The following is a 23409-nucleotide window of genomic DNA, read 5'->3' on the forward strand; positions in this document are numbered from 1 at the left end:
CCCAGCCACACACACAGATCAAGACTTGCAACCCCGTCTCCCGCTCACACACACATACTGACTCCAAACGTCATGTTTTTATTCCAATATAAAATATTTTTATTATAAATTACTGAAATGTTCTTTCCGTGTAAAATATAAATAAGTGCAAACATTGGTTTTTTTTTTGTTGGAAAAATTGCACGGCTCCGGCCACCATGTAAACGCGAGTAGGATCGAGTACTGTAAAAATTCTACCTCTATTTTGTTTCGGCCTCGCCAACACCCCGGAGGGTACTTCTGATGCAAAATTTCTTGTGCAATTATAATAATAATAATAATAAAAAAATGCTACGGTCAGAATATCTGATCTGCAAAGATAACCGTTCTTCAATCAGTCACGAATTGCTCAGGGGCAGCCATATTAACCACGGTATTGCTCTTGGGGGAGGCAGCCCTGGCATTCCCTTCTTCGTCAAAAAGTAAGGGCCCTTTCCAATGTTATCATCAAGTTCCAATCCTTTTTGTGCAAAAAAATTAAAGTTCAGTCCGCTGGAAGCCCACGGTCCGGTCTGTATAGATACTTCCAACTCCCACTGCTCCGAGTACAGGTAATGCCCAGCGGCGGGGACGGGTAACCCCTTTGGCGTCTTGCAGAAGACTTGTTATTTTTTTAAGGCTGTATAGGTGATTCTGTAATAAATTAGAAGACCGTATAGCTACGGCTGTACATTCAGTGCGAAATCAGACCCACCTGTTCTGGCGTTGCCGAGGAGGAAACCAAAACATGGTCTGTTGGTGCAGCAATGATACTACTCCCCCTGTCCAGCTTCCTGCACCCGGCATGCAACGGGAAGCAGGTTGGGGAAGCAGCGTTTGGTACTGAAGCTGTGCTGGTCCAGACGATCATGTCGACCGGGGATGGACTTGTCCCCTTCTTCTAGAGACCCTCTTAACGGAGTCTCGGCCACCTTTTGGCCCTCTACGCCACCACTCACATCTTTTCTCTTGTCTCAGTCTTCTTGGAAAGCGCCAAGGACTCTCTCTTCAACCTAGACTCTGTCTCAGACGTCACCAGGTGTCCTTAGTATTCCGGCTGGTGGCTCTCAGAATTCATATTCTTTTTTTTTCTCTGATTTCCCCCCTTTATTTGCTCGTTCGGTTAAACGGGGGAGTCATATTTCTGCAGAAAATCCTTAATGGGCAAAGGGAGCTGATCCCGAGCCTCGAAGTTCTCGATCTGTCCGTTGACCGCTTTCCTACAGAGATGCTGCAAGGTGGACACGTTGGAAGACAAAGGCCGCGAAAGGAGCAGAGGAACGCGTTCTCCCCCAGAATAAATATAATAGGACCTCTTGCCGCAGCTCCCAGAATCCTTGGCGGGCATGTAATGTCTGAGAAGCTTCAGGACGCAATCGAACCGCGGCACCGGCTGCGAACTGCGTGGGTCGGTCTGCAGGGAGAACCCGCACGGCTCACATTGGATGCGCAGGTTTTTGGTACCAGAGTCCGTTTTGACGCTGAGGGTAAAGAAGTGCCGTTTGTCTGAGCTGTCGCGGATCAAGAAGGTACCCGCGGGCTCCGCGCTCAGCAAGAGGTTGGCCTGGCTGCCCGTGACGGTGCTCCAGTAGAAGCCGCTCTCCTGGAGTTTGCGTACGGCACTCAGCACCAGGTTGTACTCGCTTCGGGAGGAGAAGGTCTTAAGCCGTAGGCTGGTGTCCAGAGCCCGGCTCATGGTCGGGAACTTGCTCTGCGTGACCATGACTGTTGGAGCCAGCTTGGCCGAAAGAAGGACGGGGGAAGCGAGCGTGGATTGAACGTCAGGTGGAGGACTTCAGCCTCGGTGCATAGCAGGGTTCTAGGTGGAAACAAAGTAAAACATAAGGATTGGTACAAGAAAGAAGAAGAAAAAGCTCATTCTGACAATTCTGTTCATCCCCATCTGGTCTAACCGCATTGCCGGCGGGGATACAATGTTTTTAGAAGAACATTCTCAACGAGATGATCGCTTGGGTGAGGAACCTTCTCTACGATGAAGCTGCTAACGAGGTCCTTCTCATGACCGGTCTCTCAGAAAAGTCATATTTTCCATCGATTGTACAAACACACATCCCCTGTCGTGTCATTTCACCCACACCAGCTGGGAACCGTACCCCCTCCCACCGGTCACTGCCACATGGCGTCAGCGAAAAAAAAAAAAACCCAAAAAATATTTTGGATTCCCCCAGCTTTTAGATGGAAGCGAGCCAATATACTCGTATAAGTACTGAAGACCTCAGAGGTCTCTTCTTTGGTTGTATCACACAACTTCTGAAGTCCACCAACGAGACATCATCTGTTTTGGTGTAGGGAAGACCCCCCCCCCTAAACGCCTATCGCCTATCCTCGGAGGCGAAGAAGTCTCAAAGGACAAATAGTGTCATATTTAAAAAAGTTACAATCGTTTCCCCTGGATACAGAAAGATACTTTCTGAAACATTTATGCAAAATTGCAATAATGTTTATTTTAAAGTAACTTTTTGTACACAAGAAGAAAGCAGCTCATAGCAAAGCAACGCATTCAATAAACAATAACAAATAAATACTTAAACATAGAACCCATCGGCAGATCGGCCCCCCATCTCGTCTGCTGTAAAGATTAAGACCTTAATCGTTGGTCTTGTCTTAGATTCAGGAGCCGTACGCCTATGCCATGCCTGTTTAAATGCCCTCACTGTATCAACGGCTACCACTTCTGCTGGGAGACTGTTCTACTCATCTACTACCCTCTCGGTAGGGTAAACCTTTGTTACACTAGTTCGAAGCCTCTAGTTTTAGATCGTTCTGCTATATAAAGTGCACATGAAGGTACCTGATATTGCTGCGAGCGGATCCTGGGCTTACGGTAAAGCTGATATATTCCCAGTGAGTGCTAGCGAGCAGCCTCTTGTGATACGAGTTACATATAAGTGATCCCATGAGCTCATGCATGTCTTATAATAGGGAGTCCGGCCCATCTCTCCACTAAGCCCGCCCCTCTCCCCCCCCTCCCCCACCTTTATTCCTGGAACAAGGCTTCCTGTAATCTTACCATTAGTATGTATGATACATAGCTCAGGGAGGGCAGCCTTCCAGCCCCAGCCTCCCTTTTCCTGGCAGGGCTCACACAACCATGGCTTCTCCCGGCTCTCAGCGCTGCTTCCTTCCAAGAATCCGCAGGACACACACAGACAATGGCCAGAAGCAGCAGTGTGGCCCCTTATTTTCTTTAAATGAAAAAAAGACCCCCATTCAAAAAAATACATAAAAAAATATTTAAATTGCTAATTCTAAAATTAAAACTGCTAGTAAATGCTATTTGGCAATTGCTTTATTAAAGAGAGCATTAGGACGTTTAAGTTGGTAATATTTATGTATATATAATTATATATAATTAGTATCTATAAATATTATAATATATTTAAATATATAATTATATTATTTTTATTATTATTTTATTATTATTATTATTATTTTATTATTATTTTATTATTATTATGACTCTATATGTTTATTATTGGGTTCTATTTTTGTTCAAAATTATGATTAATACTTTCATTTCTTTTCCTTTTCAATAACTGATAGCTTTCAGCTCATATGATATTATATATATATATATATATATATATATATACAATTCTAAAGGCGTTTCAGATGGGGGATAGATTATAAGATCCTATAGAACACATTCTATGTTACATTTCCGTGTGTATAAGTTAACGTATTTAGTGTTGTACAACAAATATATAAATAATATAAATAATAACCTTGCGTGTGGTTTTTAATATATAGAGATATTCTTTTTGAGATGGGGAGTGAAAGGTTAATGTCACGGGCGAGCGTGTGTGAGCGCATAGTTATGCGGTTAGATGTTAATGAATGAAGAAGGAGTGAAATGGTTAATGGGTACAGGGAGCTAGAAGCCAAACATGAGGAGTGTGGCTCGCTCCCTCCTGCGGTGAAAGGGTTTGGGTGCAGGAAGGGGTTAAACACAGCGTTATTTATGCATTCATTCGGATCCATGGGAGTCCCTCCTCTCTTTCTCCAGTAACTACACAAACACTCCTGCGTTTCTGGGAATCCGGCCTTTGAATACACAGCTGGTGCTTCTTCAGGTGAAATACAAACCCAGCGCCGTAGGCAGAACGAACAAAAGCCGTCCCCAGTGAGCGCGAACATGCGCTGCCTCTGCCCGTACTTGGCAGAAATCTGTGGAACAGAAAAAGAGAAGATTTTCCTACAAAAAAAAAAAAAAAAATCCTTGATATTTCCTCTGCCGGGAGTGAATGAAAAAACCCAGTGTGTGCCGAGAGGGGCCACCTAGACGGCCTCAAATAAACTTTAGACAAGCAAAGGAAAAATCCTCATCTTCTGAGAAGTGGGAACGGTGACGTTGGTGGGATTTAGGGAGTTGATCCCGCAGCGGGACGGTGGAGAGTGACGCATGGAGCCCTTGCCCCTGTGTGATAATAACAAACTGGAGGAGCCCCTCCGCTTGTGAGAGTGACAGACCGACGAAGCCCCTTTAATATACGCCCGAGGATCAGAGACAGTCCCGAACCGAGACAGTCCCTCTCCGCATCAGTATGGAGTCTTTAGTTGAAGTTGATGTTAAAAAATATGTAACATTACATAAGCTTTGGGGACCTCAGGGGTCTCTTATTTAGACAAGTTATATATTTTTTATGTGGGCCCAATAAAAGGTAACAGACAGATAGTGAGTAACACAGACAGTCTGAACTAGCCGATCTGTGTATGGGTAACACTGACAGTCTGAACTAGCCGATCTGTGTATGGGTAACACAGACAGTCTGAACTATCTGATCTGTGTATGAGTAACACTGACAGTCTGCACTAGCCGATCTGTGTATGGGTAACACTGACAGTCTGCACTAGCCGATCTGTGTATGGGTAACACTGACAGTCTGCACTAGCCGATCTGTGTATGGGTAACACTGACAGTCTGCACTAGCCGATCTGTGTATGGGTAACACTGACAGTCTGCACTAGCCGATCTGTGTATGGGTAACACTGACAGTCTGCACTAGCCGATCTGTGTATGGGTAACACTGACAGTCTGCACTAGCCGATCTGTGTATGGGTAACACTGACAGTCTGCACTAGCCGATCTGTGTATGGGTAACACTGACAGTCTGCACTAGCCGATCTGTGTATGGGTGACACCGGCAGACAAATTGCATGTGTGCGTAATGCGAAAAATAATGAGGAAGAAGAAGGTTTCTGCTGTAGGAAACATGTTTGTCACATTTCCACAGAAAGCACTAATTCCCCTTAATGAGCTCACTGCGAGTCTGGTGAAATAAAGCTGAAAGCTGCGCGGGCGTGCGGAGGGATTTCCCTAATTCAGCTGAGAGTCTCTGTCGACGTCCCACTTACTATCGCGGGCAACCATTAAAAGATGTCCATAACACGGACACTTAGACCGCATGGAAATGCGCTAACCGTTAACCCTTCACTGCCAATATTAAAATAAATGTAGGTCACAACTATTTTAACGTTTCCCCCCCAATATTCCACGTACATCTTAAAAATCAGAATACTATGAAATCACCAAAAAAAAAAAGGTTAGTTTCAAATTTAACCCAAAGGATGCAGAAATAGGGGAAAAAAGAAAATAAAAAAACCAATTAAAACCCAGCTAAGTTAACCAAAATGCCCGGATTGTTGCGAGGTGGGTAGTCACCGTATTAGAAATTACCGTAAAAATCTATGATCCCCAAATGACCTTTTTTTCCCCTAAAGAGAAAGGATTAGACAGAAAACAATAGCGGATAATGTGATTTATACTTTCATTTATATGGACAGTGAACCAGGTGCTGATGGTTTTGGGAAGTCAGGTAATCAATACTGTTACCGAGAACTGAATGCCTAAGGGAGAACCTTGGACATTTCATAGACACACCACAGGCAACTCAACCACCATGCCGATCTCGTTAACTCTTTTCATATGAGAAGTAGACCTTCTTTGGATCTACAACATCCCCAGCAATTCCTTTGCACATAGAATAATGTGATATACACAAGAAACAAGAAGCAATTAACATGCCAAGACATTGGATCTCCGGCCGAACAAAAGCGGTCTTTAGTTGAAGATGATACCTTTTGTTGGACCAACAATGGAAACAATGTAGCCTAAAATAAGCTTTTGGGACCATTTGGGTCTTTTTTCAAAGCAGTTTTCATCTTGACAAGTGACCTCTGAGGTCCCAAAAGCTTATGTGCCTCCATGTTTTCTTTCTGTGTTTGTCCAGAATTGGATGGGAAAAGGTCCATAGAGATAGGGCTTCCAGGTGGTTGTACCCAAAGACCAAGTATCAGGTTGTGATTGACCACACGGACATTCTAAGATACATGAGATTAGCTGGGATCCAGTAACTCTGCTAGGTCTGTATGAGGGTCCCTGTTGTGTTTTTGTCACAGGAGGGGATAACGTAGGTTGAGGAGAAGAACCACCGGTGGTTTTTGACCAGTATGTTCTTTTCCTCCAGACCTGGTATGAACGTAGGGAGATATTGGCTGGGACACACAAGGCTTGGGAAAACCTTTTGATTAGAATCTTTGGACTTTCAAGCTCAAGTTTTGAGTTGAATGGAACATTTAGAACTTCATTCAAGGAACTTCTCTTTCCCCTTGAGAAATGTTTCTGACCGATGACAATATGAAGACATTCAGATCATAGATAGATGACATCAGATTATATCTCATCTGACAAAAGTTCCCTTTCTGAGGAATTTTCATACAAATGTGAAATCCCAGATGAAATAGGGAAATTGGGTTTTTCTGTGAAAATACGGCATTTCATTAGGAAAGTACAAGCTCTGCACAACCTCAAAAACACAACCAGAAGGAAACCCTTTAGACATTTGTTACTGGAGGGGAAACCTGTTGTCTTAAAGCACAAGAGTTGGTATTAAGGTGTTGAGGACCATCTCTATTGTGTCTCCAACAAGTTGGGTCCACCAGTGTTGGCTAGAGACACCGGTTGTCATGGAAACTGTGGCTTGTCATTATTTATAGATACACTTGTATATATTCTATAGGTCTATAGTCACCTGCATTCAAACAGGGGTATGAACCACAACATATTGGGAGCAAACACACCAATGTATGATCAGAGAAGGAGCCAGCTCCAGTCTGTGTGACCCTGAGAAACTGCCCCTTCATCCTGACATTGGGGCAAAAACCCTGACAGTTCCCAGGTATGGTGAAAACTGAAGCCCAAAACATTATTACACCTGATTTTTTTTTAATGGTCCACCTTTTAATCCCCCCCTTAATTATGATTAAAAAAGGGATGAATTTATGTGGTGACCAATGTGTTTAACCCCTTATTATCAGCAGTGATTGATTGCGGACGATTGTAATATGTTAATAAATATTTTGCGGCAGAATCATTTATACAATTTATGCTACTATTTATCTCTGCCGACGGGAAAACTACAAAGACTTTATCTGACTGCAGAGAGTATTATGGGACAAGAAGAAAGGTAAAAACGTATAAAAACCTGACAAAAATGCCCCCATATATTTCTATGGCCACATTATTTTTTATAAACAATGGAATATGAATAATAATAATCAGTTACACTGCATACAATTGCCATTTGTGCTAAATGTGTCCAGAAATGGGGTAAATTTGAAGTACTTTTGAGGACCCTGCTATTATCAGATGGAGTTTGGGCTGTCAGTGTCGGTGAGTGTAAATAAAGCTTTCAGTTCAGCAGTGGGCGGGGCAGCTTAAGCTACGCTTCCGGATAAGATGGCGGCGCCCGCTGTTCTGTGGAGGCGGCTCAGAGGTCCCGGGCTGGTTGCGTTACTTGCACGCATGTTTGATCGGAATAAGGACCGCGGTGGCAGGTACAGGTACCAGCCATGGTGTTAACGTGTAAACAGTACATGTGTGCAGTACGAGTCCGGTCATGACTAACAGTGAATGTGCATGTGACATTAGCTCGGGATAACGGCGGCTGCAGCCGGTCCCAGTATAAGTGTGTGCCTGTAGTGTGGGCAGTCACAGTATAAGTGTGTCCCCTGAGTGCAGGCCCTCCCAGTATAAGTGTGCCCCCCTTGGGCAGCTGGTCCCAGTATAAGTGTGTGCCCCATGGGCAGCTGGTCCCAGTATAAGTGTGTGCCCCATGGGCAGCTGGTCCCAGTATAAGTGTGTGCTCCATGGGCAGCTGGTCTCAGTATAAGTGTGTGCCCTGAATGCAGCTGGTCCCAGTATAAGTGTGTGTCCTCAGTGCAGGCCCTCCCAGTATGAGTGTGTGACCCATGGGCAGCTGGTCCCAGTTTAAGCGTGTCCCCTGAGTGCAGCTGGTCCCAGTATAAGTGTGTGTCCTCAGTGCAGACCGGCCCAGTATAAGCATGTGCCTGTAGTGTTTGCAGCCCCCATGTAAGCGTGTGCCCGTAATGTAGGCAGTCACAGTGTAAGCGTGTGCCCCTTAGGCAGGCAGCCCCTGCTGTGTTTGTCCCCGGTTAGTGCAGGCAGTGCCCGCTATGTCTGCGCCCACTTTGTGTAGGCAGCCCCTGGTATAACTGCCCCCTCTCAGAGCACGCAGCCCCCTGTAGTTTACAAATACTTATTTGCTAATTTCCTGAACTATTTGCTGCCTCTTTAAAATGATTAACATTCTGGAGATAAGAGGAGCCGGCTGAACGCATCATCGCCACAAACTAAATCCCAGCAGTAAAAGCCTGCGGTGGGGATTCCGCGATCTCGGTAATCGCTTAGTCAGGCTGTTCCAGCTGCTCGTGGTCGGCTTCGTCCAGCCGTTACTAAGCCCAATTTTGGTGAATACTTTGTTCTGGGTGGTTTTATTTTTTTCTCTCTCATGAAAGTTAATTTTGTTTCCAATATAAACATTTATTGTTTGTTATCTGCCGTTGGGTAAACATTTATTATTTGCTATTTCCATGTACTTTTGTATATATAAATTTAAAATATGTATTTGCAGATTTACTTTATAATACCGTCCAAGAACTTTAAGCTATCTGATAGGGAGGGCTTTATTCTGGGGGTGTGGTTAGAGGCGTGGCTTTAGCAGGACCTTTTATGGATTATCGCTCTTAATGTAAAATAAATATTCTATTAAATTTTTGATTTAATTTATAAAGCCGTTTCCTGCTGTTTTTATACACATCGGGGCTTTTAGGGCTGTGGAACCCTGTCATACCCTCATACCCAGCAAGCATTCTGAGTGCCTAGAAAAGGGGGCATCAGGGGAGGAAAGAGGGGGCACTGGAGGAGGAAAGAGGGGCATCAGAGGAGGAAAGAGGGGGCACTGGAGGAAGAAAGAAGGGGGCATCAGGGGAGGAAAGAAGGGCATCAGAGGAGGAAAGAGAGGCACTGGAGGAAGAAAGAAGGGGGCATCAGGGGAGGAAAGAGGGGCACTGGAGGAGAAAAGAGGGGGCATCAAGGGAGGAGAGGGGCACTGGAGGAGAAAAGAGGGGGCATCAGGGGTGGAAAGAGGGGCACTGGAGGAGGAAAGAGGGACTGAACCTCCTGACTGTTCCTCCACTTGGGAGCTATGCGCTGAAATTTAGCAAGGTAGGGATTGTGTGCGTTACTTAATCATGGAAGGTCTGATTTCCTTTTCTGCGCCAAGGCTATTTCCAGAAGAAAGGAATTGTAGGCGTTGTAGAGTTTCAGTGTAATTATAGCTGTTTTACTTGTTATTTGGCAATGCAAAAACTAATTACTTTCCTAAATCCCTGAAATATTATCCTGGGAGTGTTTTTCTGATAATCGGTGTGTACGGTGTGCTGTTATTTAAGGCCATTGGTGTGTAGAGGTGGTGTGATTATTCATTATAGGTGCTGTTCCACTTACTCTGCTGAATTAAATGTTTCTGAGCTGAGTGCCTTTAAAGGCTACTCAAACGCATCGTTCCTAACCCGGTAAATGCCCCTTTCGAGCAAAGCTTTTGTCCCACTTGTAGTTGGCGTTGACTTGTTTGTGTTTGGTGGGGTGAGATTGGCGGGCCAGCCGTGGCCGGTTTAGTAACGTTTCCCAGAAGTGAGACATCTGCTGAGTCGGGCCGGTGGGCAGCGCTCGTATCCTGCACGGTGAGCAATCGCCCGCCGCCGCTCTCGTGGTCTTGTGATTCTTCACCATCCCTGCCGCCGCCTGTGACTCTCCCTGGCTCCACTACTTACGGGAAGTGATAGGAAGATGAGAAATATCCTGAGCGGGCCCCCACAGGTTTTTTTTTGAATCACGCGACTATGAATTCATCGTATCAGAGTTCTAGCGAACCGTACGGGAGGAAAGCGCATACACCTGGTTTCTGGAGTACGGAGGAAGTGCATGCAACCACCAACGTAGCTGAAAACATGCGCAACCGCAATGTTTATCACAGCTGTCTGCCAGGGCCGGGATTATACCGTCTGAGCAAAAACACCAGAATTCACGGCTATTGCAGAAAATATAGATAAGACGCATTCCTTTGAGGAATTCTGGGAAGAGAACCTTTTTAATCTCTCTTAATCTATTCGAATGGTTTGCAGCTTTGATCCCCAGCATCATACAGCGTGGCTTTAGAAACACGATTCCTACTACTGCTGGATGCCCAAGCTTTTTTTTTTTTATGATGTAATAATTGGCTTCATAAATAATTATTAGCGGGAACACTTAATTGTCATGTGACCCAAAAGCAGGCATTGGCATGTCGCCATAGAGAGGGGGATAAAATAGTTAAAGGCACACTCCGGCCATCATATTCTCTTGGAAACGCATCCCTCTCAGTTGGGAATGGCACCGGCACACAATGTGTCCTCAGCGTTGCCCTTGTGCCGTAAAAAAATCACACTCTGATTACTTTTCCCAAATCCGGCGTTTTTCAGATCCTTAAAGAGTTAACTTAGAGGTGATGTCACAGGTTTGGCAGAGGGTATTGCGGTTTGGGAGGGGGTATTACGTCTTGCGGCCCCTGCTCCCCCGGTGATGGGAACGCGCCGGTGTTTGTACTCCTGGATATCGATGCCGAACGTCAGGAATGTTCTTCTAAGCGGTGAGCTTCTTGTCAGGCTTTATTTAATCTTTATGTGAGATGCTGACACCCCCCCCCCGTCACATCCGCTGCCGCCGCGATGTCTGCCATTCGTGATCTCTGCATTGAATTTTCTCGCTCATCCTGTCCATCTTCGGGACGCATTAAGACCGATTGGGGGGGGGGATATTGACGTTCCTGCTATGAAGAATACAGAGTACTGCGAGATGTAATGATTTATCCAGTATTCGGGAATCCTTGGCAGCGCATGTTGCTTTTTTAGCCGCCATCTTTTATTCTGTTGACGGTGGGAGATTTGGAAAGTGGCCACGAGTGTGCGTTGGAGCAGCCAGTAAGATATAAAAGCAGGGATTGCATCTCCCGTTGGCTACTTGCTGGAATGGTGGAATGCCTTGCCTCAGGGCAACTGTAAATAGGGGGGGTCCCTAGCCAGCAGGGATTGGGAGGGGGTCCCTAGCCAGCAGGGATTGGGAGGGGGGTCCCTAGCCAGCAGGGATTGGGAGGGGGGTCCCTAGCCGGCAGGGATTGGGAGGGGGGTCCCTAGCCGGCAGGGATTGGGAGGGGGTCCCTAGCCGGCAGGGATTGGGAGGGGGGGTCCCTAGCCAGCAGGGATTGGGAGGTGGGTCCCTAGCCAGCAGGGATTGGGAGGGGGTCCCTAGCCAGCAGGGATTGGGAGGGGGTCCCTAGCCGGCAGGGTTTGGGAGGGGGTCCCTAGCCGGCAGGGATTGGGAGGGGGTCCCTAGCCGGCAGGGATTGGGAGGGGGTCCCTAGCCGGCAGGGATTGGGAGGGGGGGTCCCTAGCCGGCAGGGATTGGGAGGGGGGTCCCTAGCCGGCAGGGATTGGGAGGGGGGTCCCTAGCCGGCAGGGATTGGGAGGGGGGTCCCTAGCCAGCAGGGGTTGGGAGGGGGTCCCTAGCCAGCAGGGATTGGGAGGGGGTCCCTAGCCGGCAGGGATTGGGAGGGGGTCCCTAGCCAGCAGGGATTGTGGCCGATCACCTAAAACAGGTTCACGCGGTTTTGTTTCTTGTATCATTTGTCAAATTGTCAATCGCTGTCAAGAGCAAATTGTCAGAAACCAAGCCTGACGTTTATTCCCCGGGGGGCACGAGAGGCGAGAAATAATACTTCCCTTTAAACAGAGCCGCTTTCAGTTTGCTAGAATAGGCTGTTTTCAAAAAAACGCTGTGTGGTTTTTGACTCTCGAATTCTTGGAATTAACCCATTAGTGAGCCTCTGTTTACCGCTCTTACCTCACTTCTCTCATCTCTTATTCTAATCAATACCAGGTAACTGAAACGACAGAAAATGGTTTTATTCAACAAACTTTAATGAATTTTGGTGTTTTTGTTTGTTTTAGGCAGCAATTAAAGTTAAACGGAATAATACCCCCCCCCAAATTGTACATTTTACAATTCTGTACAAAATCATAAACCAATGCAATCCTTTTTATAGATTAAAATAAATTGATGTATGCTGTGGGAGCCGCCGTCTGAACTCCCTGTTCCCGGGATCTGCATTATTATTCCTCCCCACTAAGCTGTATCCCCCCTATTAAGTAGCTGATTGTTGTTAATTGGGTTAGGCAGCCATTGTAAGAAACAGGGGGAGAATGTGAGCTCCAAGCAGCCAATCAGTGGCAAGAATCGTCGAGACCACACGAGAGGAGAGCAGCTGCAATGCTGCAGCTTCTACCTCAGCTATGATTTTACATTTCCTTTTATTTTTTCGTTTTTGTAGCATATTAAATTCTTCTTTACGGGGGCCATAAGCTCCTTATTGCCGCTATTATCACGTCTATGACGCATCTAAATATTTCCAGCCTTCCGTAAACAGCTTAGTTTGTTTGTTTCGAGGAGATGCGCGATTGCGTAACTCTGTACGTTCGTTGCTATGATGGCGTTTACAAACCGTATTCCTCCAGAAATCTTCAAAGTTCCGGATCTTAAGGAAAATCCCCCAATCTGACCAGACATTAAGTGCAATTTACCATCAACACGACATCGTATGGGAAATGTTTCTAAATGTAATTACTGTGCCGCGTACAATGTATCCACGTAGTTCTGTTACTTAAGACACCGCGAAGTCTCTGGCTTTCTACAAACAGAAATAAAAGGCGTCCCCAACACTTTAAATAATGATTGCTGCCTATTTAACAACCATTTTAATGAGATTCGCAAAAATTCATTCTGAAACTTTATTATTCACCTTAATTCGCAACAGGGTTTTTATCATGACACAATTATTAGAAATATTTAAATAATAATATTAATACTAGTCATTAATAACAAATAATTATATTATATAATATTATTTATTTTATAAACATTATTCATCATATAAAACAAATGCAATTATTATTCATAATAATAATAATAATATTATTCATTAATAAAATAATTATCATATTTTTTATAAATATTATTATTCATGTAAAATAAATACAATTATTATTAATATTATTCATTAATAAAATAATTATATTATATAATTATTTTATAAATATTATTCATAATAAAAATAAATAAAATTATTATTAATAATAAAGGTATTGATTATTATCATGGATTTTAAATTATTAATAAGAAATAATAATGCTAATTATAATAAATAATTATCTAATTATAAAGACTGTCTAATGAGCCGTGTCTCCACAGAGGTAGCGCTGTGTATGTACAGGGGGCCCGTTAGCATCCCGTGACTTCTGTGGGAAAGCTCTGCTGAACCCAGCCATAAATCTTTTTATTTTTATCAGACAGGAAGTAGAAGTCACATGTCGGTCAGCAGGGAAATAGTCATTTATCATAATCCGAAGAAAACAAAATGTACTTTTTTTTTTGTTAGAGCACCAAACGCCTTTATTATATTACAAGATATTTGGATTCATGCGCGTTTTCTTTCCTTTTTCCCCCTGAATGTTTTCATTTAACAGGACAGTTTGTTCCCATTATCTATAATTAAATTTAGCCTCAAAATCTTAGCAGATTCCAGGTACATTAGTCATTTACGTCTTCTTTTCTGTGGAACGGCTTGTACCTTCTTAATGTTGTAGGGGTGTCATGTGATCTCGTGTAACCTGTTGGCTAAAACACGACTTTTTGGTAAAGCGCGATTACCTAGGTAATTGTATAGATCAAAGATTTACGTTTTTTCTTAAATGTAATTAAGTAGTGTTTATACTAAACCTCGATGGACTTCACGCTGTTGTGGACATTTATGCAAACGATAAACTTGAAAACAAAGTTGATCTATGCATTGCAAATAGTTTTTCAAGCATGAAGTATAGATCAAAACACACTTAATGGTCATTTTGGGTGGTAGGAATAACATATATACGGTATATATTTATTATATATATATTTTACAGCAGTAGTCTATCTCTCACTATATGTCTTTTCCTTCTTTCCACGCTAGGACCCATAAATTGAACAACATAAATTTAACATCCCCATAAACCCCCCCCCCGAGAAATTGACCCTCCTCATTGTCTCTGCCCTATGAATACCCCTGTAATTTGTTTACCCGGTTACCGCCCTGTGGAAACCCGTTGTGCCACACGAGGTGAATGTCCTACTCAAAGCTCTCCTTGAACTCTGTTACATCATGCGCAGTAAATGCCCTGCTGTAAACCCTGTCGGTTATAAAACCGGATCATGGTGCGGTGTAGCTCTATTGATATTCCTTTATTGGCTCGAGTGAAGATAAGGTCTATAGTCATAGGTCATATATTTTTTATTGGGCCACCACGGAAGCAATAAGGAACCTTTTCCAGGAAGATGTCCTGTTTCTGGGAACTTGGGTCTTCGTTGTGATCTGTAACAATTTCTCTGCATCCTTCACTGTTCTCAAACCAATACCTTATGTGTATTAAAGGGTCAGAGTCCGGGGATTTAAGTAGCTGTATAAATATTGGGGTTCTGTCTCGCTATATGTCCATATATCGCTTAGCCCCCCACTGTCAAAGTACCCCAATTTTTGGTGAGTCCCATCTAATTTTTCACGGCTATGTTGCTGACCAGTAGAGGAATCGGTGGGAGCGGAATCGGTGGGACCGCGCTGCCTTCTAACCCACCGAGCCTCTCAGGACACCATGAATGAGGCACCTGTGCAGTAGATGAACCCTAAGGTTTGTTCAGAACCTGCAAATATGCCCAGAAAATACAGAGAAAGGGGGATCACACCCTAAAAAGCATATATGTTGTGCCCCCGTCGGCCCGTCGCGTCCTCGGTGGGGCCGGCGTTTTAAAGAGGCAGTGGTTTATTTTGTAATCTGTGGGCCAGCAGTTCCTGATTGTCGTGACTCAGACCCTCGTTTCTCTGCCACGGCATTAACAAACAGACGGCTTCTGGGAATCTTGGCTTTGTTCTAAGGAACCGTTGGGGTTGCTTTGCTGTCATGAATCAGACTTTTGAAATGAACTTCCAGAAATCGAATGATTCTTATACGGACGCCCCCAACCCCCCAGCACGAGGATCCCGTACCATGTGTAGCATAGCAGCCGTATCTTTATCAGTTTGTTTTATTGTAATCATTTACAGAGAAAGGTAGGGCTCTCTACCAAATGACGGAAGCTTTCACCTGTGATCCGGTAACATTATCCGAGGAAAGATTACTCAAATTCCGGCTCTGGCCACGTAACTTGGTGGCCAACACATACTTTTGCTTCTTTTAAGAGTAAAGCTGTCAGTTTGGCCTGAAAACCTGCCCGAGTTCACGGCCCTTTAACTTTTTCCCAAGTAATTGAAGGCAAGACCATAGTAACGTCTTACGTAGTCATGTTTCCATTGCCACCTCCGTCATACGCCTTTTACTAGCCGGAACCGTTGTGATAGAGGTCCGCTGGAGTAAACCTTGTGGTCGCTCAGTCTCCGATGTGTACCCACATGCCCGTCTTACTCGACGCATACTCAGTCCCCATACTGTTAGTGTGAGAATGTGAATGAACGTGGACTGGTCGCTCAGCCTGGGATTTTCATTTCATGTTGGGTTCTAATGAGATCAAAAAATCCTGGAAGAGATAAAGCCGGTTTGGTGGTGATCCACGAGGCTTGAGAGCCACCAGTTTGCGCCTCGGGCCGCCGATACGTAGCTCTCCACCCGTTCCTGGACTACATCTCCCATGTTCCTCGGCCCGTATTTATTCTGCTGATTGTGTGACGCCTGAGGATCGTATCAGGACTTATATAGACTTCTGAATCAGGCGAGACACTGCCTGTAGGTTGTCTATCTCCATAATCTATCTGTTATGGCTTTTAAGATATCTAGTGTCTGTCCTTGGTACAGGATACCTCTACGATGTGCCAAGCAGGACCAAGATCTATCGTAACGTTGCAGCAAACAGGCGGTATAGATAACAATTAGCCAACTCTGCTGATCTCGTCTTTTCCGATAACGACTGATATTAAAGGGGGGGGGATTCTTCTTCTCGCTCTGTTGTGCCAGTTCCTCAATTCTGTTTCTGTGAATCTGGTCGCATATCTGTCACTTCGCTAGGTGCTAGAAACTTCGGTACTTCCCAAGACATTCTACCCGATTCCTCTCCCTGGGGATTTCACTTGGAATCTCCCGTGCCCATGGTTATTTTGGAGAAATGTCCTAAGACCCCACCATAAGATTCAAGACGTCACCTCTGGCTCCTGTCGTTTTCCCCTCCGGCTTTACTGTAAACCAGACTGGCCCGTAACGCGCGCGCTCATCGTATAAAAGGACTCTAGTCCAAAAATAGGGCTCTGTTATATTGACCGGTTTCAAATATTTTATCTCCAAGAGGAGGGTTCTTGTCGAGACCAGAGATCAGTCAATCGTACAGCAGGAATGTTCTGTTCTTATGTTCCTGAGACTAATGGGAAGGGGCAGCGAACTGTACATGATTCCTAATCACATGCTACCGGAGGGTTCTCATATGACTGCGGTCAGACGTGGCAGAGAGTTACCCAACGTTATCATGTGAGCCCGACGAGTTCACCTAAAAGTCTTCTTACAAATCCGAGGCACCCTGCTGGCGAGGAACGAGAGGTTAAGATGGTCTCGTCGGGTTTGCCTGGACTTCAGCTACAGATTAAAGTCCCAACAAAACGCAAATGGAAGAAAAGCCGTATTATTCCTTTTTTTTTATGAAAAACCCATCTGGTTGGCCAATGATTTATTAAACGTTCCATACCTTATAAAGAAATACGATATTTCAAAATGCGTTGCTTCCTATCACACCCTGTTACCTCTTCCGCCATTCCACGATGGCTACTAGTTTAAGGGGATGACCAATGGTTTGTGTGCCGATAAATACATTCCCCCCACATAAGCCCACGCTGTTCTTTGTAGAAGTTCTTTCCCCCTTTGAAGAAAGCTGAGAGCTTATGTTAATATTTTCCCTGAAACATGTAAAAAAGAGGTTTCAGTTGTAATTGAAAGAAAAACTGCTATTAGCAGAAGTGACAAAGTGTGTGGTCTTTTTGGAAGTGCCTACGATGACTTCCCCTTAAACCCAAGATTAGACCTTTGAATAAAGCTGGACTCTTTTTCCTCCACTAGGACGCCGCTGTTCCTCTTGGCTCCACTTGTGGCTCCGACGGTCCCGCAGGTTACTCCCCAGCGCCCTCCTCTTGGCTGCGTTTGCCCCCGGGGAGCTCATCGATTTCAATGGATTGGAAACCTAGTCCCGGAGTTTGGCATCTCCAGCTCAGACGTGAAGATTCTGTCTACCCCTTCGGAATTCTACCAGAGCATGAAGGTGAGGACGGGTGGATCAAAACACCGGCTCGTTCTAGGTCAAGCTTGCGCAGGTTTGGGTGATGGATAACCGGTGAGAACCAATTATGTAGAATGGGTTACCACAGCTTATCCTTTCTTTGGGAAGACCGCGTTTTATATTACCCCTTACTGATTCTTGCTTCCTCTCCTTCTTCCCTCAGACACAGATTAAAGCAGCCAAGAAACGTATCGTAATGGCTTCCCTGTACCTGGGAACGGGCTCCCTGGAGCAGGAACTGGTGAGGAGCGCTCTAGAAACATACTCCATGCAGCATGACTGGAGAACTAGATTATTTAAATAGATTGGACCTGCAACCGGGAACTCTTTAAAGGAACGTTAAACGAGGACAGTTGAGGTTAACAAGCCAAACAATCTAGGTTCCAGAGCTTTAAAGGACTTGGTCGTAAACCCCGGGGGTTATCAGATCAAGACAACTGTCCTGTGGAATAGTTATAAGTCAACCAGCGTAATCCCTTGAGATATATATATAGATATAGATATATATATATATATCTTGTTGGGGCACCTCATGTGAGGTATGTACATGAGTCTGACAGGGAGGTCCTCTTCCTGAAGAATAAAGCGAGGCCTGGGTTAGTCTCTGCGTCCTCCGGAGTGACGCAAGAACGCGCCATTCCGACCAAGAACTCTTTCCTGATCACATTGACTGAGGAAGGCTCCGGTGACTCACAGTCCCTGTTTTTGGACGTAAACCCTGTCTTACGGGCACATAGCTTTGTTTCCCCGTGCGTAATAAAGCGAGGCATTGACCCATCTCTGCTAACCTCTGTCCACATCTGTTTTCCTTCTCAGGTGGACGCCATAGAGGAAACGCTTCGTAGCCCGGAAAGCTCGGATCTGCGGGTCTCCATCCTGCTGGATTTTACCAGAGGCTCCCGGGGTCAGTGGCGGACCCTGGAACAGGTTGCGACACCGCCCTCTGATGTGATAACAGGGAGCCGGGAAGTAAGATGGTAATCACTGAAACACTCTCTCATCACATAAGAGGATGGTGACACGCAGCCTGTTAATGTTTTCCTAGTTGGCACGGTTTAAATATCTCTTTTTTGGGGAAAAAAACATCAAAACCGATAACAATAATTTGTTTACTTCCTCTCACCCCCCAGGCAGGAAAAACTCTCGAACTATGTTGCTCCCTCTACTGCGCAGGTTCCCGGACCAAGTGCGCGTCTCGCTCTTCCACACTCCGAACCTCCGCGGACTCTTGCGTCTGCTGACCCCGGAGCGGTTTAACGAGACCATAGGTCTGCAGCACATGAAGGTTTATCTGTTTGACGACAACGTCATCCTCAGCGGGTGAGTGGAGCTTTATCCTTACATCAGTGCATACCTAATGTGGCCGTGCCACGTAAACCCAGATAAGGCCATGTCTGCTAAATCCTGCTATACAAAACCTGCTCCTTCTCGCACTCTATGCACGGCATAAAGTGGGATAAAAGGCCCACATAGGCAACAGGTCCCCCACTTTAATAGGGAGAATATACCTTTTCGCTAGTTATTGTATCTTTACTCGTCTCGTACTGGTTCTTGTCTTTATTAAACATTCTACTTTGCAATTTCTATTTGCATTTTTATCTAGAAACCTTAAAATATGTAATATTTTCATGCCTGTTTCATCTTTTTTTTTCTTCTTCATCCTATTCCAGAGCCAATCTCAGCGATTCCTATTTCACCAATCGGCAGGACCGCTACGTTATGCTTCAGGGCTGCCCCGACGTAGCCGATTTCTTCGGCGAGCTGGTGTCCGCGGTGGGGGACGTGTCCCTGCAGCTGCGGCCGGATGACTCGGTCGGGACAGAAGAAGGCATGGAACACCCGTACCGAGGTGAGAGAGCTCGCCCTGCGTTTGCCCGCGGAGACGGCTCGGGGGTTTCGTTTCCTGTTATTAATAATAAGTACTTTCTCTAAAACTAGACTGACGGATCTCGCGCCGCCAGAAAAGGGGTGAGTTTCAATGTCACGTACGGAGATAAATGTGATTTACCTGACATCGCATGTGAAGCACACAACCCCTAACAGGAACTCAACCCACAAAAAAGGCTGACACCTTAACCACAACAACACCCTTCGTCAGGGTGACAAGAATCGCCCCGTACTCTGCGGATGGGCACCGGCAGCTAGTTTCTTGAGAAATTAAGTAGAAAAGCTTTGCATAAGCGAGCATGCAGATAAGCCGCGGGGTTGTTGTTGCTGCACAATGTTTATGCTGAGTTATTATTATCTTGATGCTATTCTGTATTGTTCCTCGGGGTTTGTAAAGTCAGCCCCTAAGCGCTGTCAGCAGCGCAGGGTTTTTATCAGTTACGGTAGCTGGTTTAGCCCTGCTTAGACACAGGTGAAGCAGTCAAGACACTTTGCTTTGATGGCATAATGTTACGGGTTTTCATAAATGTTCTGGGGGGGGATACAGGGGGGACAGTCGCCGATCTTTATTTTTTTGGATGTATAAAGGCCGTCGTGACCGGTGCTTCTTTTACAGGCAATAAAGCCAAGTACTGTGACGCCGCCAATCAACGTGTTATGGGGGTGATAGAGAGGGCTCAGCGCAGGCAGTGCGAGAAGAACAGCACCAGGTTCCGGAGCGGGACGCCCGCCTCGAACGCTCACGCTCCAGACACCTGGGTCTACCCGCTGGTGCAGATGAAACCTTTCGGCGTTCAGATAGACGAGCTGGTCACCGAGACGTTGCTAACGGAGGCCGAGAGGGGAGATCGACTCTTCCTGACCACGGGCTACTTCAACCTAACGCAAGGCTACATGGACCTGGTCCTGGGCACCCGGGCCGATTACAGCATCCTGCTGGCAGCCCCTGAGGTCAACGGCTTCTTCGGGGCCCGAGGCGTCGCTGGGGCCATTCCGGCCGCCTACGTCCACATAGAACGCCAGTTTTATAATGAACTCTGTAGACAAGGACAGCAACGCAGAGTCAAACTACTAGAGTATTTCAGAGAGCTCTGGACTTTCCACGCTAAAGGTAAGGTCTTCTGCCGTCGCCTCATCTAATGATCTGTCGGTGGCCCAGAAGCACTCTATTAGAACAACACTCAGCCAACACAGCCGACACTTGCCGGGGTTAACTCCTTGAGATGTTTGTAGCTCACCCCTCCTCATGGGTTATCTGGTAGTTGGTGAACTGCTTTGATCCTGTTTCAGGGACGCATAAGGGGTTAATGACCTGGCTTAAGTCCACCAGAGAGATGAGTGAATGCCAAGCACGCAGAAACACGCGTGGATTAAAAGAGATCCCCGTCCGTGCAGGCTCTGGGAAGCCAAACCACAAGCTCATGACTAACATGTCCCGTCTCCGGCACTCAGGAGTCGAGTCACGGCCCGCTTGGCTCCTCCAACCGCCGTGCCCCCCCGCGGGTGCCGCTCCTGTGCAAACAATGCCGGAGAAGACATTTTTTATTTATGTCCTTTCCTTTCTCGGACTAATCTAAGAGAAGCTCCTGGATGTGAAACGCGCCGGGCGCGATCCAGCCGCCTGTAAATCATCTATTAATAAATCTTACCAGAGGCTATATCTTTAACGCTCGTACTTTCTAATTAGACACGCGGAAGCAACGCGTGTTAAAGGCACATAAAACATTTGGATGCAAGGTACTTATCTGCGGTTCGAGTCTTGTGTTTTATTTATCTGCCCCTTCTCCCCCCCCCCGCAGGTCTGTGGCTGTACCCGGCAGGGGCCGCTCTGCCATGCCTCACTCTGATTGGATCCCCAAACTTCGGCTACCGATCCGTTCACCGAGACCTGGAAGCTCAGATTGCTCTCGTGACGGAAAACCAAGAGCTTCAGCAGCAGCTGCATCAGGTGCCGTTATATATTTTATTCTTTGCCCCGGGAGCGGGCGGCGTGACGCGCGATCTCGCTTCTCCTTTCTATTTTCAGCGTCTGTGGGTTTGTGTCGTCCCCCCGAAGTTTTTTAGCTAGAATCCCCTGCGGCGACTGCCAGGCGAGAGCCGTCGTAACCGAAACACAGAGAGAGACACTGGCGTGACCCGTGCCTTCCCCTCCCGGGATCTCTCACCGAGTGCTCACTCCGTGACGGAGTATTTACTAGTCTCGGAGAAGCACGGGGAGCTTGGGAACCCGGCGACGGAGACGGCAGGGAATTTAATGCCGGTATCACGCGGTCTGTTCTTGGGGGGGGGGGGACGAGCCATGATGGCAACAGTTCACTTTTTTATTTTTCCAGTTAATTACCAAGATCTGCCTGCCTCCTGGCTGAGCATCCTGGGAGTTTCAGTTAATCTCCTACATGTGTCTGTGTGTGCCATATCTAGCATTACAAGGCATAGAGATGGCATGTGTGTAATCGGCCCCCCGTCGGCTTCCTCCGGTGCCGTGTGAGGGTCCGGATTCCTGACAGGGCAGGAAACGTGAAAGAGGCGAGAGAGTCAGCGGCTCGTGTAACACGAGAATCCGGCTATTTGCATAGATAGAGATTTAGTGCCAGTGATGGCACTTTTACCGATCTGACTGTCACCCCCCCCGGCCCCCCCAGTCCCCATACCAGTTTACTGGAAACCAGGAAATCCTACAGTGACCCTTTCAGCGCCATTTATCCCAGTAACCGTCTCCTGTTTCCTGCGCTTCCAGCTGGCTAGGAGTGATAAGAGTGGTCTCTGTAGCAAAGCGCCGGGCATAGCTTCTGGCTAGCGACGTGTTTTAGGGGGTTCTGCCGGTAAATGCCCCCCCATGGCGGCTCTTCCCTGCAGCTCTTCTGGCTGGTAACAGGTTGCAAAACCAGATGTACCAGGGAGAGCGAAGTCGTGTTATCAGAAAGCACTCCTTACGGGAACGCAGACAGGTAAACGGCTTTTCCTTCCTCATTCAGCTGGATACCGAGAAAAGCAAAGCGTTTCCTGGTCAGGATACGGGCCTTTACACCTGGGGTAAAACCCCCACCGACCCCACGAATCCATACAAATGATAGATTACATATAAATATATACAATCTATATAAATAAATATATACAATCTATATAAATGATATATATATATATATATATATATATCTATCTATATTTCTATATATATCATTTATATTATAGATTGTATATATTTTTATATTATTTATATAGATTGTATATATTTATATATATATATATATATATATATCATTAATATAGATTGTATATATTTATTTATATATACCGTATATAGATATATATATCTATATATAATCTATATAAATAAATATATACAATCTATATAAATTATATATAAATGTATACAATCTGTATAAATGAGATATTATTTATATAAATATATACAATCTATATAAATTATATATTATATATAAATAATAAATTTATACAATCTATATAAATTATATATAAATGTATACAATCTATATAAATGTAAACACGTCTCTTCTTCTCTTAAAGGAACAGCAAAATCTGTACACCCGCTCTGGCGAAGTGACGCCCAGCACCTTCCGGCATCCGAGCCGCCACGTCAAGCTCTGGGTGAAGCTCGTGACCCCGCTGATCAAAAATTTCTTCTGATCTGCAGCACGACGTCCGTGGTACGCTGGGGGGGGGGTCCGGGCTTCCGATTACAAAAAAGGGACACGTTTCTGTTTCTTTTATCACGCACTGTATGCGTATCA

The 23409-nt window shown here is 45.6% G+C and overlaps 2 protein-coding genes across 4 annotated transcripts in view; one reads left to right on the forward strand and one right to left on the reverse strand.

Moving 5' to 3' along the window:
* Window positions 1–641: 641 nt before the first annotated feature.
* Window positions 642–2917, reverse strand: SOCS3 (suppressor of cytokine signaling 3). The gene is made up of 2 exons (XM_053453211.1): window positions 2831–2917; window positions 642–1837 (listed from the first exon to the last, which is right to left on the reverse strand). Exon 2 carries the CDS (start codon window positions 1739–1741, stop codon window positions 1142–1144), a length of 600 nt encoding a protein of 199 aa, XP_053309186.1. The 5' UTR covers window positions 1742–1837; window positions 2831–2917; the 3' UTR covers window positions 642–1141.
* Window positions 2918–7762: 4845 nt separating this feature from the next.
* The window catches only part of PGS1 (phosphatidylglycerophosphate synthase 1), a 42873-nt gene continuing 27226 nt past the window's right edge, over window positions 7763–23409 (forward strand). For all 3 annotated transcript variants that reach the window (XM_053453049.1, XM_053453048.1, XM_053453047.1), the window contains exons 1-9: window positions 7763–7875; window positions 17554–17752; window positions 17934–18011; window positions 18587–18674; window positions 18901–19090; window positions 19441–19619; window positions 20274–20768; window positions 21457–21605; window positions 23186–23325. In XM_053453049.1, the coding sequence (XP_053309024.1) occupies window positions 7778–7875; window positions 17554–17752; window positions 17934–18011; window positions 18587–18674; window positions 18901–19090; window positions 19441–19619; window positions 20274–20768; window positions 21457–21605; window positions 23186–23305 (1596 nt within the window). In that variant the 5' untranslated portion in view covers window positions 7763–7777 and the 3' untranslated portion in view covers window positions 23306–23325. The remainder of the gene's footprint in view (window positions 7876–17553; window positions 17753–17933; window positions 18012–18586; window positions 18675–18900; window positions 19091–19440; window positions 19620–20273; window positions 20769–21456; window positions 21606–23185; window positions 23326–23409) is intronic.

The sequence above is a fragment of the Spea bombifrons genome, chromosome 13, assembly GCF_027358695.1.
Source record: "Spea bombifrons isolate aSpeBom1 chromosome 13, aSpeBom1.2.pri, whole genome shotgun sequence".
Taxonomy (NCBI): Eukaryota; Metazoa; Chordata; class Amphibia; order Anura; family Pelobatidae; genus Spea; species Spea bombifrons.

Coding starts and splice junctions, on each gene's coding strand:
- SOCS3 (XM_053453211.1), bottom strand. CDS start 1,741: ATGGTCACGCAGAGCAAGTTCCCGACCATGAGCCGGGCTCTGGACACC.